General features: G+C 47.0%; 1 protein-coding gene across 2 annotated transcripts in view; it reads right to left on the bottom strand.

Moving 5' to 3' along the window:
• The window catches only part of pdpk1a (3-phosphoinositide dependent protein kinase 1a), a 41,666-nt gene extending 15,837 nt beyond the window's left edge, over positions 1–25,829 (bottom strand). For both annotated transcript variants that reach the window (XM_042341053.1, XM_007905810.2), the window contains exon 1: positions 25,681–25,829. In XM_042341053.1, coding sequence (XP_042196987.1) covers positions 25,681–25,704 — 24 coding nt within the window. In that variant the 5' untranslated portion in view covers positions 25,705–25,829. The remainder of the gene's footprint in view (positions 1–25,680) is intronic.
• Between the last annotated feature and the right edge of the window lie 296 nt (positions 25,830–26,125).

The following is a 26,125-nucleotide window of genomic DNA, read 5'->3' as shown; positions in this document are numbered from 1 at the left end:
AAACCAGCACAGCAAGGACAGGCCTTATTATTGAAATCAACTCACTCTGCAGGCTCCCAGCGCTCAGCACACGCCGGCCACCAACACACGGCGTCACAGAACAGTCAGAATAACAACCCAATCACTGCTCTGGACTGCTCCACAAGAGCAAAGGTAACATCGGGACTGTTTGTGGGACACTCACTGCTGTGCGCAATTGATGGCCTTGTTTTGTCCACAAAATATACAGTCAATTCACTTTAAAGTATATCCTGTGAAGCGCTTTGAGACGCCCTGAAGACGTGATAAGGCACTATATTAAGTGAAAGGATTATGATTATTATTATCACAAAGATACACACATGGTAAAGATTTAAAACTACTCTTGCAATAAGATTTCCTTTCAGCGTATTCCACTGCTGCTCTGAGCAGCTCGCTAAACACTTGTTAGACAATTTTGTTTGTTAGCCCTGTGTCTGACACACACAGAAACACATCACTATGCTTAAGAGTCTCCAAACCACGCTGAGATTTCCATGCAACCCACCTACACATGGAAATCCCAGAGATAGATTTTGGAATGGAATGTGCACTCTCTCTCCCTGGCGGGAGGCATCCTGCTTAACCAATTCCAGAAAGTATTAGGTGCAGGTTGGCAAGAGCCAAGGCTTGGGGGGAGCCCAAAGTGTGCGTTGGGGTAACTGCTGGAGTCTAACCAGCTAAAACTGCACAGCTTGCCATTGATATTGCAAGCTTTCCCGTTGCTCATCCAGTTGGGATCACCACCCTACCAGTTAGGGCTTTCACTTGCAGGGTTAACAAGAGCTGAGTAGGATGACTCCCTGTCCTCAAGACTGGTCTACCTTTCTAGATCCTGCCGATGAGTCAGGCTGGGCTGGGCCGTCATCAGAACTGCCCTGGAATCTGGCTCAGGATCCGGACAGGTGACCGTCGCAGAGGGATGGCTCAATCCCGACATTCCATTGCCAGGCATATCACCTTGGAGCCAGTTCAGCTCCAAGGAGACCCCACTTACCTTCCCCCCACACCCACGGAGGATAGTTAAATAAATACATCAAGCTGACTTGCTACCAAACAAAAATAACCTGCGGTACTTTCCAAGTAACCGCTTTAAGCTACCAACTCCGGCCTTAGAAGATCTACACAAACCACAGAAACGTTGCAGGTTTCTCCCCCAAGGCTGAAGAGATTCATTGAAGCCAATCGAACTGTAACAAAGTTAAGCACTCAACTCAAGCCGGGGGCTGCTAGAGTTAACCCGCAAAGTCCTGCCCCTCCCCCGGTGTGCCACGTGTTATTGAGCCAAGTGTAGCATGTGCTTAAACACCGTTTCCTCAGATTGAGAAGCAGGTGAAGGGCTGAGAACCAAGGCTCAACAGTAAAGGAAACAAACAAGTCAAGTGGTGGCTGGGTGCCATCAAGCATGTACTTTCAAACCCCTGGAGATTGTGCAAAGAAGGGAACATTGAGAGGGGTTCCAGTCTCTGGAGAGACGGACCCAGAGTAGGAGACTGTGTGCTGGGGGGGAGACACCTCATTTTAAGAGTAAGGAGGACAAGGGAGCAAAGTTCTGAGAAGCGCTAACTGTGTCGGGGAAAGAGATCATAGGAACAAGAGGAGGCCATTCAACTCCTCGAGCCTGTTCTGCTATTCTATAAGATCATAGCTGATCTGTACCTCAACTACAAATAAGCGCCCTTGCCCTGTATCCCTTGATACCCTGACCTAACAAATATTGTGCAGTCCTGTAGCTTAGTGGTTAAAGCACTCGCCTCGCAAGCGAGAAAACTTGTGTTCGATTCCTGGCAGGGCAAAATGTTGGGCAAGTTTTCTTACTCTGCATGCCTCTGTTTATTAGCAGGAAGTAAGAACTTGGTTGTTAGTCGATCGTCGGATTGCTTATCTGGGGTAATAATTCCTTCAAAAATTTATAATAATAATTTGGTCACTTAATCCACAACTGTATGTGGGAGTGGGGGGGGAGAGACAGTTGAGAGAAGAGAAAATGCCACTTTGTAAGGCTCTGTGAACAAAAATCATAATATGTGATTGATTAAAAAATGGGAGTGTTCACCCTGAGCCTCCCTCAGGTCCCTCTCTGCCCTTCACATCTCAGCACCATTACACAAGGCAGTCTCAAGGTCCAGCCAAATCACATAAATGGCTCCTTTAACCTTGCACGGCTAAATTAAGTTCCAAAAACCACACATTAGAACACTGCTGAAAGAAACATCCCCGCCATCCCTTATTTCCAGACACTCCATGAGACACGGACAACTTGGTCATTTGGATGAGACGTTATGCTCAGCTCCCCTCTGCCTGCTCAGGTAGACATTAATGACATTAAGGGCGATTTCAAATCCCCCCTGGCACCTCCCGACCCCTCTGAACTGTTTACCCCACAATCTACTAACCGCTGCCTCCGCTCAACTGACTCCGGGATCTGGTCTCCTGCAAGTCCCTCGTGCCCTCCGTTCCACCATCAATGGCCACACTTACAGCCACTATGGCCCCAAACTCTGGAACGCTCTTCCTCTATCCCTCCCTCCGCCTTGCCTCATTCTTCCTTACTCTTCGACCGTGCTTACAGTCACCTCCCCACTCCCCCCCATTCAGCGTTGTGCTCCACTATGTCAAGCGCTCTGGGACGCTGCCCTGCGTGAGGGGCGCTGTGTAAATGCAAATTGTTGTTGTACAACATCTAAAACATACAGAGAACATGCACAGCGGTGGGGGATTGGAGGCGCAGGGGAGGTGGTGGGGGAGCTTTGTAAATATAACTATCTCTGACAGCTAGTATCTGCCTCTGCAGACGGAGGGGACCGGATAGAGGCTAAGGAAATAATCAGCTCACAATAGCTCAAAACGAAGCCATGCCAGAAGTGAGAGAGGAAGGACCGTCAGTCACACTGCAGTGCTCCACAGGGGAAATTCCAGGCACCAGCACAGGCCACACAACACACAGAGCCTCAATAACAACAATTACTGCACTTGATGTAGCTCCAACATGTCACAACATTACAAAGCACCTCACAGGTGACTGCTGCAAAGTGAGGTGGCAAAGACTACACAAAAGAGAAGGGGTAAAAGCTTGTGCCGAGCGCCCCAATTCGCTGTGTCTTTAGATTACCACCCAGAGCCAAGCAGACAAGCTGTGGATGTTGATATTTTTATTTTGTCTCTCCCTGCGTCCCCCACCCCCATCCCCACCGCCCACTCAGAGGTGGAAAGAACAGGGAGATTTTGTGAAATGTTGATCCATTTTCAGCCTGTGAGAAATGTGGGGTTATTGAGATAAGCAGTAACCACAAGCCCTTTCACAAAGTCTCAAAGCTGGAAAGTCCCCACAAACATTTCTGAATGTACAGAATGTACACTGGAAGCAGCTTCCCCACGTTTAGCGCCAGCTACAGTTTACTGAGGGAAGCCGAATTTCGGCTGAGAAACCAATTGTTGGAATTGCAAAAGGATTTGTTCGTAACCAGCAAATCCTGGGCTGGCCACAACCGAGCCTCTGGAACTCTGCTAGGATACAAGTTTCCGAAGCGCTCTGGGCCACAACCCTGCATGAAGGCACTATATAAATGCAAGTTCCTGTCGTTCCGAATCCCAAGCTCCCAAACATCCAGCCTCCCCTCAGGCCTCAGCAAGTACACCAACGTGAGTAGTCGAACCACCAATGACCAGGTTATATGGGTTCCTGGTCTGATCTGTGCTGAGGTAGCTGATCTCAGCCAACCTGCTGGTAGAGATGCTATAATCAGCCTCTGTGCCCCGAAACTGTGCAGGGTAGAGGGAGAACCTGCCAAGTGCCCCATCTACCAAACAATCCCTGTTGGATCTATGTGTGTGGGCACCAATTCAGGCTGCAACAATGTCAAAACACACAGTCACTACACCCCACAGTAAATCCTAAAAAAGCTCTTTGAGATGTCCCCAGACAGGGAACGGTGCCACAGGGAAAACAAAAGGAGTGAAATCATCTTCAGGGACGTAATGAAAACTGTAAAAAAAAATTTAAAAGCAGCGTCCCCAAAACACGTCAACACATTTAGGGTGTGTATACGAGCAGAAACCACTTCACCTGCGAAACCATCTCATATTCACTGCTCATGTGCGTGATCGTTCACTGCTCCCAAAACATCCTCAGCAGTGACTCACACTCTCCACCCAATGAGATTTGCATTTTTCTAAATAACACACACACACAGTACATAATCTGGCAAGAAAGAGCAAGACAGGTGTCACTTCAGATCAGTTGGTAGCTATCTTGCCTCGGAGTCAGATGGTTGTGGGTTCAAGCCCCTTAACCTCTCGGTGCTCCAGGGCTGCACTGCCAGAGGTGTCATCCTCCAGATGTTATAAAGTCCAGCTCTCGTTTGCTTATCAAGGTGGATATTAAAGATTTAGACCCTGTACTAACTGATCAGTGCAGTCGGTACAAGTTTCCTGAACCCTGGGAGTGGAAGAAGCAGCTCCCCACAATGTTGATCACCGCACAGTTCTTTGTGCCTCTCACCCACCCGCTGGTCTCATGACTAAACTTTTATGATCCTCAAACCATCAAAGGGGGAGGTTAAAAGAAATCTTTTTACAGAGTGATAGTTATTAGAATGTGCAAAGCCTACAATGCTGCAGCACTTTTTCTCCCCTCCCCGCAATTTTAAAACTAGCTTTACAAAGCAAATTGAGCAGAGGACTTGGGTGTAGGTACTTGGAGTGGGGGTGGATTGGCGGGGGCAGGGGTTATTAACAACGCCTCATGCTTATTAACCTCTTGCGACAAAACTGACACTATCTTTTTTTTATCATTTTTTTGAATTCCCTTCTCTGGGGCTTTCGTCTTGACCTCACAGCACAAAGTCCCATCATCCTCCTTCCCTGCCTTCCTCCATCTCTCCCTCTCTCCTGTCTTAAAGGGTCACTCGACAATCAAAGGGTCTGTGCCATTGGTCCTTGCCGCCAATGCTCAGTCCCAATCTTGACCGACCAGGCGGTCACAACACATATTGAACAAACTCGGTCGTACCAATAACAATCACTGTTGCAGATCGCCCAACACTCAAGGCTCTGAGACATTGCCCTGCTATTGGAGTTCTGTAGAGTAGCAGTTAGAGTACTTGCCTCGCAAACGAGAGGACCCAGGTTCGAATTCCAGGCTGGATGAAACCTTAGGCAAGTTTCCTTACTCCACATGCCTCTGTTGACCAGTAAGTAGGAACCAGGTTATTAGTCGATTGGCGGATCGCTTTCCGGGGGGGTAATAATCCCTTAAAAAAATAATAATAATTTGATCACCTAATCCACAACTGTTTATGGGACACTGCTGTGTGCAATTGGCTGCCACGTTTCATCCATAAAATAGTCGATTCACTTTACAGTATATTCAGTGAAGTGCTTTGACGTCTCAACGATGTAATAAGGCACTATATCAAATGCAAGGATTATTATTATTATTGTTATGATACACAGGCCTGTGTTCGGGAGAGGACTGCACTGCAAGTCAGCACTCTTACAAAACACGCAAGGACATTGTTCGCCTAGCAGAGGCTCCAAATAGAACAGACAAAAGCTCCGCTGGGCCATTGGCCAGCACCAGCCCAGGTCACTGTGGGACACACAACCTGCGGTGCCAGAAAGGCAGGCAGTGGCGAACATGGCAATGCTTTTGCAACACGAAGGTCCCACAAACAGCCATGAAGTGAGTGACCAATTTTATCTGGGATTGTCGGACAGGACAATGGGAAAGAGAAACCGCCTTCTTTTTTCTAATAGTGTTGTGGAATCTTTAATGTCCACCTGAACAGGCATAGAGGCCATTTAACATCTCATCCAAAGGACGGAGCCTCTTAGGGTGCAGTGCTCCCTCAGCAGTGTGCTAGATGGACCAGTAACCTGGACTGTGAGCTCAAGTTCTGACTCGATATGACTATTACTTACTTCTGAGACGCACAGTTCATTCCAAAACTGAAAGTTCCTTTTCTTCAGCAACCAAACCAATTGTTCAGCCAATAGAGCCGACAAACAGTGAGCAAAGCTCACGTCCACCTGAAATTCACAACTTGCCTCCAGGACAGTGATCCAATTTTCAGCTGCAGAAAATTCCTTCTCTCACCCTGCAGCCAGCTGACGTTCAGGTGAGTGAGTCACTGCAGTATCGCACCTGCTCCGCACAGACAGTGAGCAGCTGTTATCGTTTGAAACTTTATATAAAGAGAGGTGTGTCCCTTTTGCAACAGAATTGGTGGGGGGAATGTAACAGAAGGAAGAAACACACTGCTCCCAGTAAAACTAACCGCACAATGTTAGCCCATTCATTATTCATCCCCATAAAGTCAGATCTACATTTAAGATGGAAACCCCCAAGGTCTTCCAACAATAATGATAATCCTTGCATTTGATACCGGACCTTATCACGTCTTCGAGACATCTCAGAGTGACTGTGGAGTGACTGTGTATTTTGTGAGTGAAATCAACAAAGCACCAGAGGCCTGAAATCCTACCAGGCTGGGCCAGGGGCACCACTTTGTTATGCTCCGAGATGCTACCAAGAAAGACGCTGTATAAATTCAAGTTGAAATTTAAGATGGTAAAGAATTGTGGAAAATTCTTAAAATTCAGGCTTAATTTGGAAGCCTACTTTAATAAATATGGATGAGGGAAAATCACCAAATGAAATATTGAAGCTAAATTTTAAGAATCTTCCAAACCTCGGCGGAATTCCAAGGCAAACGGTCCATCTGCCAGGTCCTCGCCCCGGGTAGCGATTGCAGGCCTGTGATCAGCACTGAGATAAAGATTACAGCATTGGGCATTCAGAAGCTACCACCACAAGTGAGAAGATCCGGGTTCAATTCCTGGCAGGGCGAACCTTAGGCAACTTTCCTTACTCCACATGCCTCGGTTTACCTAGCAGTAAGTGGATTGTTAGTCGATTGGCGGATCGTTTTTCTGGTTATAATAATCCTTTAAAAATTTTTTGGGTTACTCAATCCACGACTGTTTGTGGGACATTGCTGTGTGCAGTTAGTTGCTGCGTATCGCCCACAAAATATAGTCAATTCACTTTTCAGTATATACTGTGAAGCGGTTTGAGACGTCTTGAAGACGTGACAAGGCGCTATATCAAATTAAACCATTATTATTTACAAGAGTGCTCAATGTTAGTCTTTTAAGAGCTGCTAGAAACTACGGTGAGTCATTTCAGGATAGAGATCAAAAGCGTACACATTAAACAAAGCCACCATAAACTATTCATACTTTGCATTGACACCTGAGAAGTCAGGGGTTACAGTTCACTTCTTTTTGGATGAAGATTTTTTTTGGCCTGATCTGCCAGGACTGTTAACCCATGGAAGACTAGGGTGCGTTTTTTTTAAAAGTTCAATCTGCCTTTTTGACAGAATACAATCGAGTTAATGCTCAACCTGAATCTCTTATAATAACATTCCTTGTATTACATATAGAACCTGTAAGAAAGAAATGCCAAAGTGTTTCACAGGGAATTGTTGTCAAGTGTAACGCCTGGGTATTTGTAGGCAAACAGCAGCCAATTTTCAGACAGCAAGTTCCACACGCATAGTCATGAAGCCAATGATCAATTTATCTGGGAATTATCGACCAGTGGCCCGGAAGAAACTCCCATGTCTTTTTCAATAGAGTCACAGCATCTAACATGCAATTGAACAGACAGATGTGACAGTTTAACATCTCATCTGAAGGACCAAATCTGTGACAATGCAGTGCTCCTCCAGCACTTTGGGGCTTCAACCCACCTCGGAGTGCTGTAGCTCAATGGTTAGAGCGCTCGCCTCACAAGCGAGAGATCTGGGGTTTGATTCCCGGGCAGGGTAAAATGTTGGGGAAGTTTACCTAGTAGTGAGTAGGAACCCGGTTGTTAAGACAATTGGCAGATCTCTTTCCCGGGGGTAATAATCACTTCAACAAAAATAATTGATCTCTCAATCTACGACTGTTTGTGAGACACTGCTGTGCGCAATTGGCTGCCACGTTTCGCCCACAAAATATACAGTCAATTCACTTTACAGTATATTCTGTGAAGCAACTTGAGACATCTTGAAGACGTGATAGGGCTCTGTATGAAACGCAAGGATTATTGTTAGGATTATTAATCTTCTGACTCACAATTATTTCTCATTCCAGTTTTAGCAGGATGCAGTGTGCCACGTCCACACTGTCACTGTAAAGTGCCGGGATATATCATCCTAAAGATGAAAGCCACTGAATAAGCACAAGTTGTTGTAAACAGAATGCTTAGTGGGGAAATGGAATCCAGTGTGTGACTCATCAGGGACTTGTGACTTCCTCCTGATGTAATGAGCTTTTTATTATACTGTTCCTCATCCAGTCTCTGGTATCCCACAGTACAGCCAGGAGCCATTATTTTCCAGGTTAATGCATTTCCAGCCAAACACTGGAGAGAACACATTACACTCAGCAACTTGCTGTGTCTCATCGTTTGATAGGCACGAACTTCAGACAATACCAAATACAAAGATTATTATTGTTATTATGTCTCCTTTAATCACTGATGCACAGTTCCAATAGCCAACAACAACTTGCCTTTATATAGCGCTCCTCACGCAGTGTCCCAGAGCCTGAAATTAATTCTCTATAATTCTGCGCTCTGTTACATTTTAAGGTAAAACTTTTCTGTGGGCTAGACAGAAGGATGTACTGGCACAACCTATTCAAAAAGTAGCAAACAAACCATTCATCATTCAAAATCCCAAAAAACACAGAATGGGTGTTAACCAGGGAAAGTCCAGTCAGTTAGAGGATAAAGGGAAGTGGTGAGAGTGGAGAGCAGAACGCAGTGCCACAGTGGTGAGGGGAGGGTGGGATCCTATTTAAGCCATTGCTTAAAAGGATTTTTTCATAAGGAATCTCAGTAGAATTCCCACTGTCCCACCAGAACCTCACTCCAGAAGCAGATCGTGCTGGAGCACAGCTGGCGCCGGTCAGTACGAGACTGGAAGGATTCCCTCCGCCCTCCCCCCAATTTGAGTAACCGATTCCTGATTAAGGAATCTCATAAAGACACAGAACACATTAGACCCTACTCCTGCACTGGCAGCCACTGTCAAACACTAACGCTGCAGAAATCTGGAGGGAGATTGGAGCCACCACTGGGAATGGGCTCTTCACAGCCACCAATTCTCTTGTGAACAGGAACACCCTTCCCAAGTCAGCTGCCACCCATCAGCTTTTCACTTACATAGCTGCTCTACTGCAATGTTCTGGGACCCTACCTTGCATGAGGGGTGCTATATAAATGATAATTGTTATTGCCCCCATTGCTGAGCATCTCAAACCCAGAGACCACCATAAATAACGGATTTCTACCGCACAGCCTGACACCTTCACAGCAACAGCCTGAAGCCTTCCACCCACACACCTGTTGGGTTTGTTTAAGGTTTTCCCTCAACCCCAGCAGCTTTGGTTTAACGCTGTAAAGATGCAGAATGATTTTGTTTTCCATATTATGAGGACCCCTCTACCCCCACCCCACACACCCACCCACAGAGACACCTAACAGGTTATGGTTGTGTTATGGAAGCTCCCTCAGCCTTCCAGCAGGAGACGAGGGAGAGAGAACAGCAGGAGACGGGAGAGAACAGCAGGAGACGAGGGGGGGAGGGGAGAACAGCAGGCGACGGGGGGGGGGGGGAGAACAGCAGGAGACGGGGTGGGGGGGAGAACAGCAGGAGACGCGCGGGGGGGGGAGAACAGCAGGAGACGCGCGGGGGGGGAGAACAGCAGGAGACGCGCGGGGTGGGGGAGAACAGCAGGAGACGCGCAGGGGGGGGGAGAACAGCAGGAGACGCGGGGTGGGGGGGGGGGGGAGAACAGCAGGAGACGGGTGGGGGGAGAACAGGAGACGCGCGGGGTGGGGGAGAACAGCAGGAGATGCGCGGGGTGGGGGGAAGAACAGCAGGAGACGTGCGCACGGGGGGGGGGGGGGGAGAACAGCAGGAGACGTACGTGGGTGGGGGGGAAGAACAGCAGGAGACGCGCGCGGTGGGGAGGGAAGAACAGCAGGAGACGCGCGGGGTGGGGGGGGGGGGAATGCAAGAGAGAATGAAACGGCACAAAATCCAGCCATCACTCTTTGACCCCCCCCCACCACCCCACCCTCGCCAAAGATCCATGTGATCCCGTTCAATCCATGTGTACTGTTAAATAAAAGATTGACACTCGGGGCTGGGTCGCGGAAGGTCATATCAATGATCAGCAGTAACTGCGAGGTGAAAGACCCCAGCTTGCTCCCCCCGCCTCGTGCTGTAAACTAAACCATCTGATGAGAGTTAACAACCTCCCATGTCAACTCGATGAGGCGTTTGCCTCTCGCGTTTCCGGATGTGATCCGTACACACTGGACTCTGTTTCCAGAGAGGGATTAGCAGAGGATACACATTCAGACATTAATATTCCTCTCACACAATGAGCTTGTCTTTGGAGGCATCTGCTATTGGAAAACTGCTGGTTTATCCCCAACTCCGGCTCCCTCTCTGAGGTCTGACTCCAGGTCTGATCTCTCATTGTTTCCGGGGAATCTGGCTCCACGGTGAAATGCCGGAGAGTCAGTCTGAGCACAACCAGCGATGTCATGCGCTACAACAACACATTACATTTACACAGTGCCTTTCACGTCGGGATGCTGTTCCGAGGTACTGGATAGTCAGGGATTTGACCCGAGCTGGGGGTTGGGTTCGTGAGACGTGGAGGTCAGCGATGATAGGGGGTAGGAGGGTGACCAAAGGTGCGGTCAAAGAGGGCAAGTGGGGACACCTTCGTGCAAATACCGCTTCTAATTGTGGGTGTACACATACATGCCACATACATACCATATACATGCTAGAGTTGTTTGTGATCTCCAAGCACTGGCAGTGGAGATCACAGAAAAGCCAGAAGTCTTGATCGACTAAAACAAAACCACCGCGACGCACTGACACACCATGAGATGGCAGCCATCCCCATCGGCCACAATGGTACTGTCCTCTTCCCCCCTCCACGTTTAGTCCAATCCACATTCCTTGATGAGTGACAATCTCCATGTATTGGAAGCTATAGCAGCCAGTGCAGAGCTGCTCAATGTCGCATCCTGACACAATAACACAATAGACCCAGAATTCAAAAGATGTGAAATATGAGCTATATTTATTTAAAAAGCTGGTCAAGCATCAAAGAACCTCCCTTTGCTACTGGTGGACAGGAATAAGACAGGTTCCACTGCATTACCTACAATCAATCCCAAACACAGGGCATTCCCATTAGAATGCGTCTCATCACAGCGTGAGCAAAAAACCGGATTTGCTGGGCTCCTGCAGTACTCTTTCAGGAATAGGGGAGGGTGGCCAGTATGCTTTCGGGGGGCACACAGAAAGCTAGCTGGTGCCAGATGTGATGCCAGCAGTGACCTGAGGGTCTTAACACGGGACTGGTGTCAGTTTCCTTGCAGATCCACTAGAGCGCGGGGTTTTATTGCTGTACACTGTCCAGCGCCTTGGGACGTCCTCCCAATGTGAAAGGCGCTATACAAATGTAGTCTTGTTCTTGTTGTTAATTGTAGGCGTGGGGTGCGGGAGGGTGGGGGAAGAGGAGGTGCAGGGGAAAGGGACCACTCTTAATTCTTACTAACTACACAGGGAATTGCAATTGTATTAAATATATCAGGTGGAATGCAATAGGCCACCCCATCCCCACACAAAATAAAATCACCCAGATTAAAGTAGTTTATTTCCTGAAGTCTGTTCAGGGACTGAGGCTGCAGACAAGGCAGTGAAATGCTGCAGACAATATTGTAGTATTGACCAATGTGTGCAAGAACGCTGAAGTGTCCATATAGAATCAATGACTGACTCCCTGGGTTGCAGTTTGGGTAGTGATTGCTGTTAAGACTGCTTTAAAGTGAGGACACAGTGCATTAAATGCATCGTAAGGCATCAGTTCAGGTGTTGCAAGTAGATCATGGTAGAATGAACAGACATGAAAATAAGTAGAATCTGGGGCAGCCATTTCTTCCAAGCTCTGTGTATTCCACCGTGGCACAAGTGTCAACTGGGACACGTTTCATTGTGAAATTTATAAGGGAAAAGATGACACAGAGCACTAGAATCTGCAAAGTGAACCTAGCACTGTCATTAAATGTTATTTATCCGAACAGACTCAATCTCTCCCTCCCCTCCCCACACTTTGAGATTCCAATGTACCGTGCTACACGAGGGTTACTTGCATGATCTCACAATCATAGTCACACTATTACAGGAAAGGAGAAGACGAGAAAAAAAGGAAGAGGGGCTCGACAATCTGTGACAGCATAAAGCACTCGGCTTGCAACCAAGAGAACTGGGTTCAGGGTTTGACTCCTGGGCAGAACAAAATGTTGGGCAAGTTTCCTTACTCCACTGTTTACCTAGCAGTAAGTAGGAACCCAATTGTTAGGCGATTGGCGGATCACTTTTCTGGGGGTAATATCCCTTAAAAAATAATAAAACAATACTAATTTGGTAACTCAATCCACGACTATTTGTGGGACACTGCTGTTGGCTGCCATGTTTCGCCTACAAAATATACAGTCAATCTACTTTACAATATATTCTGTGAAGCGCTTATACGTCTTGAAGATGTGATGAGGTGCTATATCAAATGGAAGGATTATTATTATTATAATGCCCGTCACCTGCCTCCAGTCTAAGTCAATATAGATAGTTTGTCACAAATATAAAGAAACATTCAGTGAACAAACTGTACTCGGATACAAAAGGGAAGAATATTAATTTGGTTTAGTAAATGGATGCAATTACTGAGGACACAGACGTTCGCCTATGTCCTCAGTAATTACATTCATTTACTACCAAATTAATATTCTTCCCTTTTGTATCCAAGTGCAGTTTGTTCACTGAACGTTTCTCTAACTGAAGTGCAGCAGAAGCAAGCAAATTGGCACTTCACCCACAGACGAGGGGAATGGTCAGGGGGGGCTCACACAGCAGAGTGAATGGTTGGGGGCACTCAATTTTAAAAATAACACAATTACTACAGCATCAACTAAGACCATTTTCACACACACCAAAATAAACCAGCGCTTTTCAGCTTAAACCAGCCACCGCACACTTGAAAATTGGCCCAAATCCAACTTTCATACCTGTTGTCGTCAAGCTTGCACTAACGCACAGACTATTACCAGCACACGGTTTATAGGTTTTATCCGCACACTGCTCTTGCCATGGAAAACATGATGTGCAATTGGCTATTTTTGCACGTTTGGCTTCAGAAAATAATCACTTATCAGCAGTTATCAGCAGCTAAAAATAGACATTACACACTCCCTCATTACTGCTAACACACACCTCACCTTGTCAGCAGCACCAACTCATAAACAAAAAGGTGTTACCAACAGTCTGACTCCTGTTGCAAAGGCGAGCAACCCAATTACCCAATTACAATAAATGTGGCGTTTGATGTGGCACCTATACCATCAAACACCTCAAAGTGCTTTCCCGGCAATCACTGCCAAGGACAAGGACCATGTATTTGGAGGAAAATGCAGCAGCCATTTTGCGCACAGCAAGGTCCCACAAAGCACTGAGAAGGACAGGTTTATTTGGAGTATTGTTGGACAGGCAGCAGACTCCCATCTCTGTTACAATAGCATTGCGGCACCTTTAATGCCCACTGATCAGGTACTGGCATTTGTGGGACATTGCTAGGCTCAGATCAGCTGCTACATTTGCCCTCATAATATTCACTTTATTTCACGTTAATCACATTTAGCAACATCCTTTATGAGAAAGGTACTTATGTAAACATTAAGAGAAACACAAGTTGTTGTTGTTGGATAAGGGACTCCATACAGATGGATAAGGGACTCCATACAGACACCACCGGGTCTGGAAAAATGAAAAAAAAATACAAGTACCACCCTCAAAACCACCAGCAGCAATCTCACAGGAACATCGATACACACGTTGTCCTATGAGATTTTATATTGGCTACTTTAGAAACACACACACACACACACACAACATACAGAAGCAAACGACCAAAGTGCAAGAACAGTCACTGTAATTCTGCAGTGTCGGAACGTACGATTATGAGTCACCATGTTTGTGTAAAGCTGACACACACACTCACACACTCACACAGACAGAGAAGTTGAAAGGCCCGGTCAGTGCCTTTATGCCCACTTCCCGAGTGCCAGGGAGAGACACGCTCATGTGATCTCCCTGGAGCAGCACAGATACAAAGATTGAGAATGGAGCAGACATACACAGGCACGGCAGCTGGCCAAATTCCGGCTGCGATTGAAAACTGCACTCGGGTAACAAAAGGATCAGTTAGACAGCGAAACAGAAAACATTAAGCATCCAGCTTTACTAACTAGACTCGGCCAGTGCGGTTTCCTGTAGTACTTAAGCTTTAAGAATGGAGAAGTGGCTTCATTCACACATTCTGCTTTACCGTCAGCTGTAACAGCCACAGGAACTGTGTTGTATGGTTTGCCTGCAATAAATAGCGAGTACGTGGTATTTCCTTTGAAATTGCAAAACCTTATTTAGAAATACTGCTCTGCCACTAAATTAAACCATCCAATTACAGTGACATGAGATGCATGGCAAATAATAACAATAATCCTTGCATTTGATATTGGGCCTTATCATCCCTTCAAGACGTCTCAAAGCGCTTCACAGAATATACTGTCAAGTGAATTGCCTATATATTTTGCGAGCGAAAATCTGTGTCTAGTTACATTTTGAGATACAGAAACAAATTTCTTCTTCAATTCCTTTCTGACCCCGTCTGCTGCTCTTCATCTCCAGATTTATACTCTCTTCCCCGTCTTTATTCACCCTCCCTTCTCTCCCCCCACCACCCAGTAGTTTACAGTTAAGTAAAAGGAAGTTTGTTGTGTTCCGTGCGATGACCTTGGGTTTCACATGTTCCCCTCCTCCCAATCCATAAGCACTGATGCCCACTGCGACACATTGACACAGCACATTAGTAACTGTAACAAACTGGTCAGTAAATAAACCAGGAACTCACGTACACACGCAGTGTGAGGGGGACTGAGCCGTTCCCTCCCTCCGAGAGAAAATACTCACATTAAAGAATTGCCCCCAAGACCACAACTCTGCATGGGTTACCACCTTAGGGTGAGCCTGGCTCAGTCGACAGCACCCTCATCTCTGGGTCAGAAGATTGTGGGTTCAAGCCCCAAGTTGCAGCTCTGAGCTGACAGCATAGTCCAGTGCTCCAGCGTCGCACTGTCAAAGTGAGACAAGCCGCTAAATCATCGTCTTGGTGCTGTTAGAAAATGCTGGCCAGATGGACCATGTACAGGCTGACTAACAAGTTGTGATACCATTACAATAATAATAATCCTTGCATTTGATATAGCGCTTTTCACGTCTTCTAGACAACCCAAAGCGCTTCACAGAATGTACTGTAAAGTGAATTGACTGTATATTTGTGGGCGAACGCAGCAGCCAATTGCGCACAGCACTGTCCCACAAACAGTCATGGATTGAAAATGACCAATTTATTATTGTTTTGTTTTTTGGAGGGATTATTATTAGGCGTGTGGAGTAAGGAAACTTGCCTGGAATTGAACTCAGGTCTCTCACTTGAAAAGCGAGTGCTCTAACCACTGAGCTACAGGACTACAATGTCTAATAAGTCTTAAAGAAATGATTTTTTGGGGACAATACGGTAGATATCACAACTTTTTGGTCATCCTGTACAATTTTCTCTCGTCAGTCCTATACATCTCTTACACTCCTACCTTCCGGGTAGAGGGATAGGAAGAGAAGAAAATTCGACTCAAAAATAGAACTCGTTCCGAAAATAGCTCCCAGCTTGTGTCTGATCACATACATACCTGCTGGAATGGTTCCAAACATCCAGGTTTAGTCACTTGCTTGGGTTAGAAAGAAAGTAGGCCAACTTGGAATCTCTCAGGAAGAGCTAGTTAACATTGCACTGAAGCCAATTCAATCCCAACTCAATTCTTTGTGTCCCACATACAAATTCAACAGGCCTTACTTAGTCTATTCTTGAACCTGCCCAGGGTCTGAGCCCAATTGAAAGAATATGTCAGCCTGGCTCAACCACTGACTGGGCAGTGTCAGGTACACATCATCGGGGTGTCACATTGCAGGAAAAACGGATGGCCTGAAGAGGATTTTGTAAGATGCTATGGTTGGCAATACTGCCCTTTTTTTATATATCGAAAATGAGATTACTCAAAAGAATTTCACAACCAGGCACATTCATTTCTCAACACACAGATGAAGTAATTTTGCAATAACCCTTGCATTTGATACAGCACCTACAATGTTGAAATGTGTCAAATGTAAAGTCTTGTTTTTTTGTAGGCAAACCCAACAGTCATTTTGTTCACAGTGAGGTCCTGCAAACAGCCACAAAGTGAATAACTGATTAATCTAGACTAGGGGGTCCAACTTTTTGGCTGGCGTGGGGCGGATTCCCTAGTTGAGAAAGGTCACAGGCCGCATAAGCAATATTGTATGTTTCCCTTCCAGAAACATAACAACATTGATACTGCATCCTTTTCATGTTGGAAGGACATCTCAAAGATGCCGGCTGGGCACCTGAGCTGGGGGTGGGAGGTTTTCCCCTCAGCTCCAGTACACGCTGCAGTAACGGTCAACCCAACCGTCGGCTCCTGCCTCTGCCCTGGGAGGACATTCACCAGGGAGGGAGAGAGCAAAAGTTGGAAACGGTCTCAGGCTGGATAATATCACCCGCCGGGCTGCCTATTGGGACACGCTGATCTGGGGGATCGCTGGAGACGACACTGAGAAAGTCTCTTCTCTAATGGCATTACAGGGTTTTTAATCCTCACTTGAACAGACAGAAAGGATTGGGTTTAACGTCTCACCTGAAGGAACCTCCACCCATCACTGCACTGCAGGGACTGTTTAGCCTGGACTGTGAACTCAAAGTCCACAAACCCAAGGGTGAGAATGCTGCCAGATGAGGCAAGCTCACACTACTATTGATACTTTCTGTGGTGCACATGTACCTCACATTAATTCACTGTGACCACGCACAGATACAGTACCTGTAAACTCGCACTTGTCTCAGAATATTTCTGCCTCGAGCAGGTAGGAGAAAAGAGTCATTTCAATCTGTCCGGCCACCATCAGAGCCCTCGCTTTTCCTTTAATGCAGCTCCTGTAATGGAGTCTCATTAACAAGATCACCACCCACGGGGAGCTCAGCTCAGTATTTAAAGGGACCATGTTCCCACACTACAGTGACGTGCAATTAATGTCAGCCTGGCTCAGCCGGTCACACTCTCCTCTCTGGGTCCATATATTGTGGGCTCAAGCCCCACGTCAGGATTCTTGAGCTCACTGACTGGGCTGATGCTCAAGAGTGTTGTATTGTTGAACAAGGTTGAAGTTCCATGGAGATTCTGTTTGCTTGTCCAGGCCATTAATGATCCTGCAACACTACTGAAAAAAGAAAGGAGTTTCTCCTTGTGTCCTGGCCAACAATCCTCCGGATATATAGGTCATTCACTTCACTGCTGTTTGTTGAACCTTGCTGCAGCAAATTCGCTGCTGCATTTGCCTATACAGTCATTGCTCTTGTCAGAAATTACCTGTGAAACTCTTGAAATTATGGAATCAATCGCAAAGATTCTTCATAATGAAAACTTCCTTGGTTTCCAGCCTCGCCCTCTTACCCACCCTCAGGTGGGTTGGGAAGCATCATACCCTAACTCAATTCCAGGCCTGGGCAACATGACACTTTAACCAGCTACTAGAGGCGACCTTCACTCGACATACCCAAACAGCGCCTCATCTCGGTCAGTACCTGCCCTCCCACACAGCACAATTAAGATTGGAGCCGTAATCTTTGAAATCATGGACAACCACAACCTGCTAGGGCAGGAACAAGCTCATCCCGAAACAAACACATTGGATACGGTCAGATTCTCATGGTTTTACAGTCGCTGTAGATAATAATGATCCTTGCGTTTGATATAGCGCCTTATGACGTTGTTTAGACGTCTCAAAGCACTTCACAAAATATTGTGTATTTTGTGGGTGAGACGCTACAGCCAATTGTTGACAGCAGTGTCCCAAAAACAGTTGTGGATTGTGTGGCCAAATCATTATTTTTTTGGAGGGATTAACACCCCCGGAAAGCGATCCGCCAATTGACTAACAACCGGGTTCATACTCCTGCTAGGATAACAGACACACCACAGATGGTCCATTTCACTCTTTGGGAAATATAAAAGGCCATTAATCAGCAGGTGTTTCAGAAGAAGCAGCACGGACAAGTTGAAGGCCAAAGGAAAAGTGGCTGGACTCACCCACTACTTTACAATCCTTAACCACACTCCAGCAACCAGCCAAACCATCTGTACAACAGTGTGAACCTTATTCTTATAGAACCTGTAGTATACAGGTTTATGGAAGGTAAGGGCACCCTAAGGAAAGAGTTATTCAGGCAATTTAGCACTACTCACCTTCAGGGTTTTCTCTAAAATCTTTAATTTTCTTCTCATCAATACACAGATGCTGAATGACTGGAGCTGAATATGAAGCTCTCTATAGGTCAAGTTTCCGTCTGCACAGCTCATCGACACTTTCTGTCATAGAATGTCACAGCACAAAAACAGGCCACTCGGCCCATCCAGACTGCGCAGCTCTTGCTCTCATGCTTGAGTTACATAAGAGCTCACTACTCGACCCCCGATGATAGGGTGGAGAGAGAGGAAGATTGAGAATCGATTTGATCCTCCCCACAAACATTCACATGGTTCAAATAACAGACCAGAATTGGTAGAGCATCTGATCAATGAACACAGCAAGCAGTTGAACTCTTCTCTCTGCTGCCTACCCCACTTGATCTCGTCTGTGCTGAGCTCCCAGGCACCAATGAAATCGCTTTGTTGTTATCCTTGTGTTACAAAAACCACACTCAGTGACCACAGAGAGAATATTCTGCAAACCGCCAACAGTGAGGAGGACAGAGCACTGATAAAGCCATTACTGTCTTGATTTCACAAGCACGGATGACAACATACAAGACGCACACACCATTAACCGACCGAGACAGCGGGCAGACAGGCTGATCCATAACCAGCTACAATGAAGTGCGCTTGAGCGATGCAGGCAGGGGGGTGGGGGGCACTCCCTCTGCCTCACACACAGCAGAGACTGGAAACTCACCGCGGGGGAGCGACAAGTACAAGCACTCAGTCATAGGCCCAGCACTCTGTGGGACAAGTGCATCATATCATTTTCAATGCATTTCAATCCTCTGAAACATCGTCATACAGTAACCGTGCAAATAAACCCGAGAAAGGACAGGGAAACGGTGAGGCAGCAATCCAATCAGATGGTTTATAGCCATCAGCTGAACTTTGATATTCGGTTACAGCCTGGGAGTCACCAGCTATCTGAACCCATCCAGACCCCCCCCCCCCCACCTACCTCCAGCCTCGCCTCAGCCCCACATGCAATGATAACAAGAAGCAGATGAATGACAGTGACCTCATTAATTTATGATGATCGAGAAATAATCTGCAGCCTATTAGCAGGAGATTCCAGGCGCAATGAAACCATGAATTAATACAGGAGACTTGCTTGCTCACCCCTCCTCCGGGTCACTTGCTTGCTCAGCCCTTCCCCTGCACCCCCCTCCTTCCCTCCGGGTCACTTTCACGCTGCTTAATGAAAGTAACACTTAATTCACTCAAAATCGGCTGACGTTTTTAATCGCATTTCCAAAACGTTTTAATAAGACGAGAAGTCACGCGGTCAGTAACCGCCTGCCTCACTACAGGCTTCATCCTCGCAGCGCCCAGCCCACGCCAGTGTGATAAAATCTTGCCTTTGGTTGGAGACGAACAACGCTATTGAAGAGTCTGAGTTCTCATTGTGCTCGGACAATCAGAGACCCACAAATGAAAGGGCTCATTAACTTTTCGCCCGATCACTTGACGTGCTCCGGTGGGAGGGAGGGAGGGGGGGGGGGGGCGGGTGTAGGGTGCATTGAGAAAAAACATCAGCTTTTCAAATTACGTATTCACTCCCCCGATCCCATTGCGTGTATGAAAAAAAACTCAAATGAAAACTATTCAGCAAGTTTTCATTCATCATCATATTTCCCCCGCTTCACTTGCTTAACTAAATAATGTTCTGCCATTTCCGGCACCTCCAGCGCGATCCAACCACTAAGCATATCTTTCCCTCCCCTCTCAGCATTCCGAAGGGACCATTCCCTCCGTGACTCCCTGGTTCATTTCTACATCACCACTAACAGTTGCTCTCCTCCCCACCCCCCACCCCGGCACCTTCCCATGGCAGCCTGCCCTTTCACCTCCTCCCACACCACTGTCCAGGGCCCCAAACACAGATTCCAAGTGAGACAGCGATTTACGTGTACTACCACCAATGTAGATTACTGCAATCGCTGCTCACGATGTGGTCTCCTCTACATTGGGGAGACCAAACACAGATTGACCGATTTGCCAAACACCTCCGCTCTGTCCGCAAGTGCAACCCTGAGCTTCCGGTTTCTTGCCACTTCAACTCTCCTTCCCACTCGCTCTCTGACCTCTCCATCCATGGTCCACTACACTGTTCCAATGAACCACAGCGCAAGCGCGAGGAACAGCACCTCATTTATTTGCTAGGGACCTTACAGCCCTCTGGCCTCCATATTGATTTCAAAAATTTCAGACCATAACAGCTCACCTTCCCCCTCCCACTCGTCTGTGACCATTACCACATCATCTGGGTTCCAGACACAACTTTTCTCTCTCTGGGCTGCCTATTTTGTTGCAATTTCCCCCCCCCCCCCGCCACCCCACTTTGTTTTGCATCATTAACACCTCTTTAACCCATCATTCCTTGTCATCTACCCCATTTTCTCCTTTGTCTTCCTTGCCCTGCCTCTCCCCTCTCTGTTAGCCCTTAAAACCCTCTCCCTCCCAACATGCCCCCAGTTCTGACGAAGGGTGGTGGCCCCGAAACATTGACTCACTTTCCTTTCTCTATACATGCTGCCTGGCTGCTGAGTGTTCCCAGTGACTTCTGTTTTTGTTTCAGATTTCCAGCATCTGCAGTATTTTGCATTTTTTTTGATACAGACTAAAGCTGGTTCACCACACTAAAGGGGACCTCTCCCCCGCCCCCACAACACACACACACACAGAGGAAATGTGAAGAGTCAGTATGTAAGTTGGAATGGCACTGTTTCCTGGATGTGCCGTTCCATTACATAGGGATCGCCAACCGGTCAATCACCACTAGGTGGCACTCTCGCACACGGTCAAAAAGAGGAAGGACCGGTTGTTGTTGAATCTACTTGAAAACAAAACTAGATGCACAAGGTACTTCAACACATCGCAAAACAAAAATATAAACCTTAGTGTTTGAACTGCGGTAAAATTGCTCACATACACACAAACAACTCTCCCGAATAAAATTAGTCATTCACTCCATGGCTATTTGTGGGACAGTGCCTACTGGCTACCATGTTTGGCCACAAAATACACACAATCACATCACTTTACAGTAAACAATATCCTGTGAAGAGCTTCAAGATGTCTCGATGACGTGGTAAAGTGCTAGATCAAATGCAAGGATTATTAAATCAATCAATGAACACTGTTAACTCCCCTAAAAGGGCCAGTTCATATGCCCCAATCTATAAACATAGGATGGGATAGCCCACAGCTTTTCGCAGCCTCCTCCCCACACCTCTGAGAACAGGTCACCCATACTATACCAACATAAAATAAATCACAAACATCAGACACAGAAGGACACACAACCTTTGAAGTGAACATCACTTTTCCTCTTAGGCAATGCATTAATGTTAAACCTTTATCACAGACAATCAGCTTCCCCTTCTGACCTCTCGCCTGCTCACCACCAACATTACAAGACAACGTGTAAAAGTCAGGCTGTATTACTGAGCCCAGGGCAAGTCCTGCTCATGCAGAGTTCACAAGCTTTTTTTTAAATGAAAGTAAACTATTTGCCTTCGCCCCCTCTGGTAATTGAAAAGGATTTTGTTTTCTCTCCCCTTCCCTCCCCCCCAATTGCCAGAGTTTAGTCATCATTCCATCTGCTTCCTCGTGCCCAGCAGTGGGCTCAGTTTTAACAATCAACAACTTGTCATTTGTACCCGCCATTCAGAGAGAGCCCGAGAGAAACGCTCGACAATGGAAACTGAGCAAAAAGTGGGAGGAAATGAGCATCAGGTGAAGATGTATCAGCTCTCCTGTGCTGTGTGGTATAGGCGGTGGGGCACTCTGGAGCAGGCCTCTCAAGGCAGGTTTGCACACTCATGGTGATGGTCCCATTGCAACACATCCACTTAGAAACACAGCTGGGGAGAAAAACAAACAATGCCACCTCCCTTCCACTGATGAAACAATTGTCTAACTGTTCAGCACTCCATTTAATGGCAAGCTGTGTGGTTTTAGCTGGTTAAATTCCAGGAATTACCCCCACACACACTCTGGGGCCCCCCCACCCAAGCCTTGGCAATTGCCAACCAGCGTCTAATACTCTGCGGTATGAGGTAAGTAGGATGCGTCCCTCCAGGGAGAGAGAGAGTGCACATTCCATTCCAACAATCTATCTCTGGAATTTCCATGTGTAGGTGGGATGCCTGGAAATCTCAGCTCGGTTTGGATACTTTTGGAAACAAGGTGATGGGTTTCTGCCTGTGTCAAACACCTACCCTTCTGGAAGGTCCTTCCATTCAAATCCCTTCTTTCCAAAGATGCGGCCTGACCTGCTGCGTGTTCCCAGTGACTTCTGTTTTTATTTCATCATTACGTTAAGTTTCTAAAACTCTACTTCACCAAAACTAATTCCAAACTTAACCTGGAAGTCTGAACACTAATCACCCTCTGCTTTGCCTGCACCGGGGAGCAGTGGAACGGGTTTCACTAGAAATTCACACAAAAAAAGCACTAGATCTCTTGCTCTTTACTTACTGAGTGAATCTCTTAATTGTGCAACTCGCTTCACAGAATATGCTATAAAGTGTAGTGACCACGTATTTTGTAGGCAAAATGCCACAGACAGTTGAGCACAGCCGTATTCCACAAATAGTTGTGGTTTGAGTGACAAACTAATTTTTCTTTTTTGGTAGATTAACTAGAATTAAAAAAACGCCAAAGATATCACGATAAGTTTTTTTTAAAAAATGTGTTTGTCATTCCGTTTTATCTACACCGAACTAGAATTCTTTTGCTGACTATTCAGAGAGACCAGGCTTACAACCTAACCAGAATCAAACTCATCAAATCTCTATTGAATTTGAACTTGCTGCTTGAGACTTCAGACCCTGAGCTGGTCAGGCACATTCAATTAACTCATTTCGGGGAGGGGACGGGGGGACGGTGGGAGCAATCAAAATGTTACTCTCTTATACATTAAAAAGAAGTCTCTTTGTAACAAGTCTTGAAAGAAAATTATCCTCATTACTGAATAAGCGCAACATCAACTCACTGACATGATTCACCAGTGCCCATCGCAAATCTATTTTGCGTTCCACTTTGCAAGCAAGCACTGCGAGCCTCGAGAGAACTTAGTGACTGTGTTTACCATCTCACCCCTCTCCAGCCGCCAGCACTGGCGGGGGTAGTTAATAGCACCCTCCTCGTCCAAAGAAGTGCCAGTCTGGCTCAGTTGTCTTCCCAGCTCTCTCGCCTCTGAGTCAGAAGGTCGAGGATGTAAAAACCCACATCAGGACTTTGAGCTCACAGTCCAGGCTAATATTCCAATACATTGCTGATGGGAGTGCTGCAATATCAGAGGAAGTTTCTCCTGGATTCCTGGCTGACAATACCTCTCCACCCCCAGATAAAATTGGTCATTCAACTTATGGCTGTTTGTGGAATGTTGCTGTGTGAAATTGGCTGCCACATTTACTACAAATGTCACTATAAATTACCGCAAAATACTGTAAAGCGCTTTGAGACATTTTGACGTGGTCGCAAGGTGCTATATCAAATGTGAGGATTATTATTGACAGACAACACAAAACCACAGAATACACATTAGCTCGCGCTCACATGGCCCCAGTATCTCGACTGCAGCTTTTCTATCGGCTTTTCTGACAAGAATAAACATCTTGTGCTGAGACTCATAAGCTGCTACTGTGGTGTCTGACGGCTGTGAGATCTAGCCTCCAGGATGCACAAATAATGAAGAAAAGCAGGCTTTGCTGTGTTGATGTTCCAGGTGATCTATAATAATCATAATAATTCTTGCATTTTAACAACGCTTTATCACGTGAAAACATCTCGTAGCACTTCACATAGAATGACTGTCATGTGAGCAGTAGTGACTGATTTTGTAGGTAAACATACATCTTGCTGTTTGCACCAGCAAGATCCCACATACCATGGGGTGAAGGAGTGATTCATCTGAAGGATTGTGAAGGATTGTAGGTCAGGCCACCCAGAGAATCTCTTTTCGGGAATAGCATATCATCTCCATCCACCCACAAAATATATGGACAATTCACTTTAGAGCATATTCTGTACAAGCGTTTTGAGACATCTCGAAAACGTGATAAGGTGCTATATCAAATTCAAGGATTATTATTATTATAACCTTTATTTAACGTCTCGTTCGAAGGACGCCACCTCCGACAATGCAGCGCTCTCCCCAGCACTGCATTGGAGTGTCAGTCTAGTGCAGAGACTGTGAGATGAAAGCAGTAAATGCCAGCGACAGTTAACAATCAGTGCTCGCTCACCCTGGAGACACTTACAGACCCTTCACAAGTAAACAACTGCAAAACACAAGGAGTGGGATGTGGCAATCCACCTCAACAACAGGACAAGCAATTTTGCAACACGTCACGTTATACAGTCGCTTCCTTACGTGGTCCAAACCCAGACCCAGAAACACATAAAGCTCCAACATGACACCGGTTTAAAAAAAACAGCATCTGAAGCAATCCCTGTGAGCGCGACACAAACTGCGAAAGGAGAGTGGGGGAAGAGATAAATCAAAAACCTCAGAGATTCTTAAGGAAGGGGTGTGTGTGTGTGTGAGTGTGAGTGGGAGTGGGTGGGGAGGGAAATCGATTTGTTTTTGCTGCATCGATTCCTTTGGATAAATATTAATCACCGGGAATATTTTAAAGGGCTTTTTTTTCTCGTCCTACTATTTCCCTGTACATGGAGGTCACACTGACCCTTGTCTGGGGAGGGGAGATGAGCGGAGAGGAGAGTGGCACTGGGGGAGAGGAGGGTTGCATGTTCTATCTTGTCTTTTAATCTTGTTCTGTGGGATTTTCAATGGAAATTAAATATAAACAACAACTAATTGTGAGTGTTTCTGAGCCGGTGTCAGTGAGCACAGACTGAACCTCACCCCCTCTTCCCCTTCCCTCTTCCCCGCCCCCTCCCTCCCTCCCTCCCCCCCACTCTCAAGGGCGCTGCTGCCAGGCTCTCAGCGCGCTGACAGGCCCGGGACAGACAGGCCGGCCGGCCGGCCTGAGCGGGGCCCGACTGCCTGGCTCAAGCCTCGGGCCTTGCGTGGGTTGGAGGCCCGGCGGCCGGTGTTGGCGCGCGGGGCGGGGGAGTGGGTGGGTGAGGGTCTCTCCCTCCCTGTGTCTCGGAAGCCGGTCACTTACTATCTGGCTCGTGGTTCTCGCCATGGGAAGGCCCGGGCCTCGCCGCTCAGGCCCCGCTCACAGCCCGAGCCTCAACGATCGCCATCGCCCCGGAGCCGACAGTCGGGAGCACAACAACGCGCGCTTCTCCCGCCTCCACCTCCGCCCGCCCCCACGCCGCCAGCGCCCGCCCACTCCGCCACTTCTGATTGGCTCCGCGCGCGCCCTCACACTGATTGGTAGGATCGAGCACCCGTCAACGCGGCCCTCATTTCCATTGGCCACCATCACCATCAATCGTCCGCCTACCCGATCCCATTGGTCGCCAGCCCCGTCCATCACATCGCTCCTCCCGGCGTCACAACCGCCACCTCACGTTCATTGGTCGTTTTCCTCGTCGATCACCCAGCTCCTCGATGCTATTGGTCGACGTTCCCGTCAATCAGCATTGCCGCCCCGCCTCCAG

Source organism: Callorhinchus milii, unplaced genomic scaffold (genome assembly GCF_018977255.1).
Source record: "Callorhinchus milii isolate IMCB2004 unplaced genomic scaffold, IMCB_Cmil_1.0 Scaffold16, whole genome shotgun sequence".
NCBI classification, from domain to species: domain Eukaryota; kingdom Metazoa; phylum Chordata; class Chondrichthyes; order Chimaeriformes; family Callorhinchidae; genus Callorhinchus; species Callorhinchus milii.
Note: the sequence above shows the minus strand (reverse complement) of the source record. Positions and strands in the feature narration are given on the sequence as shown.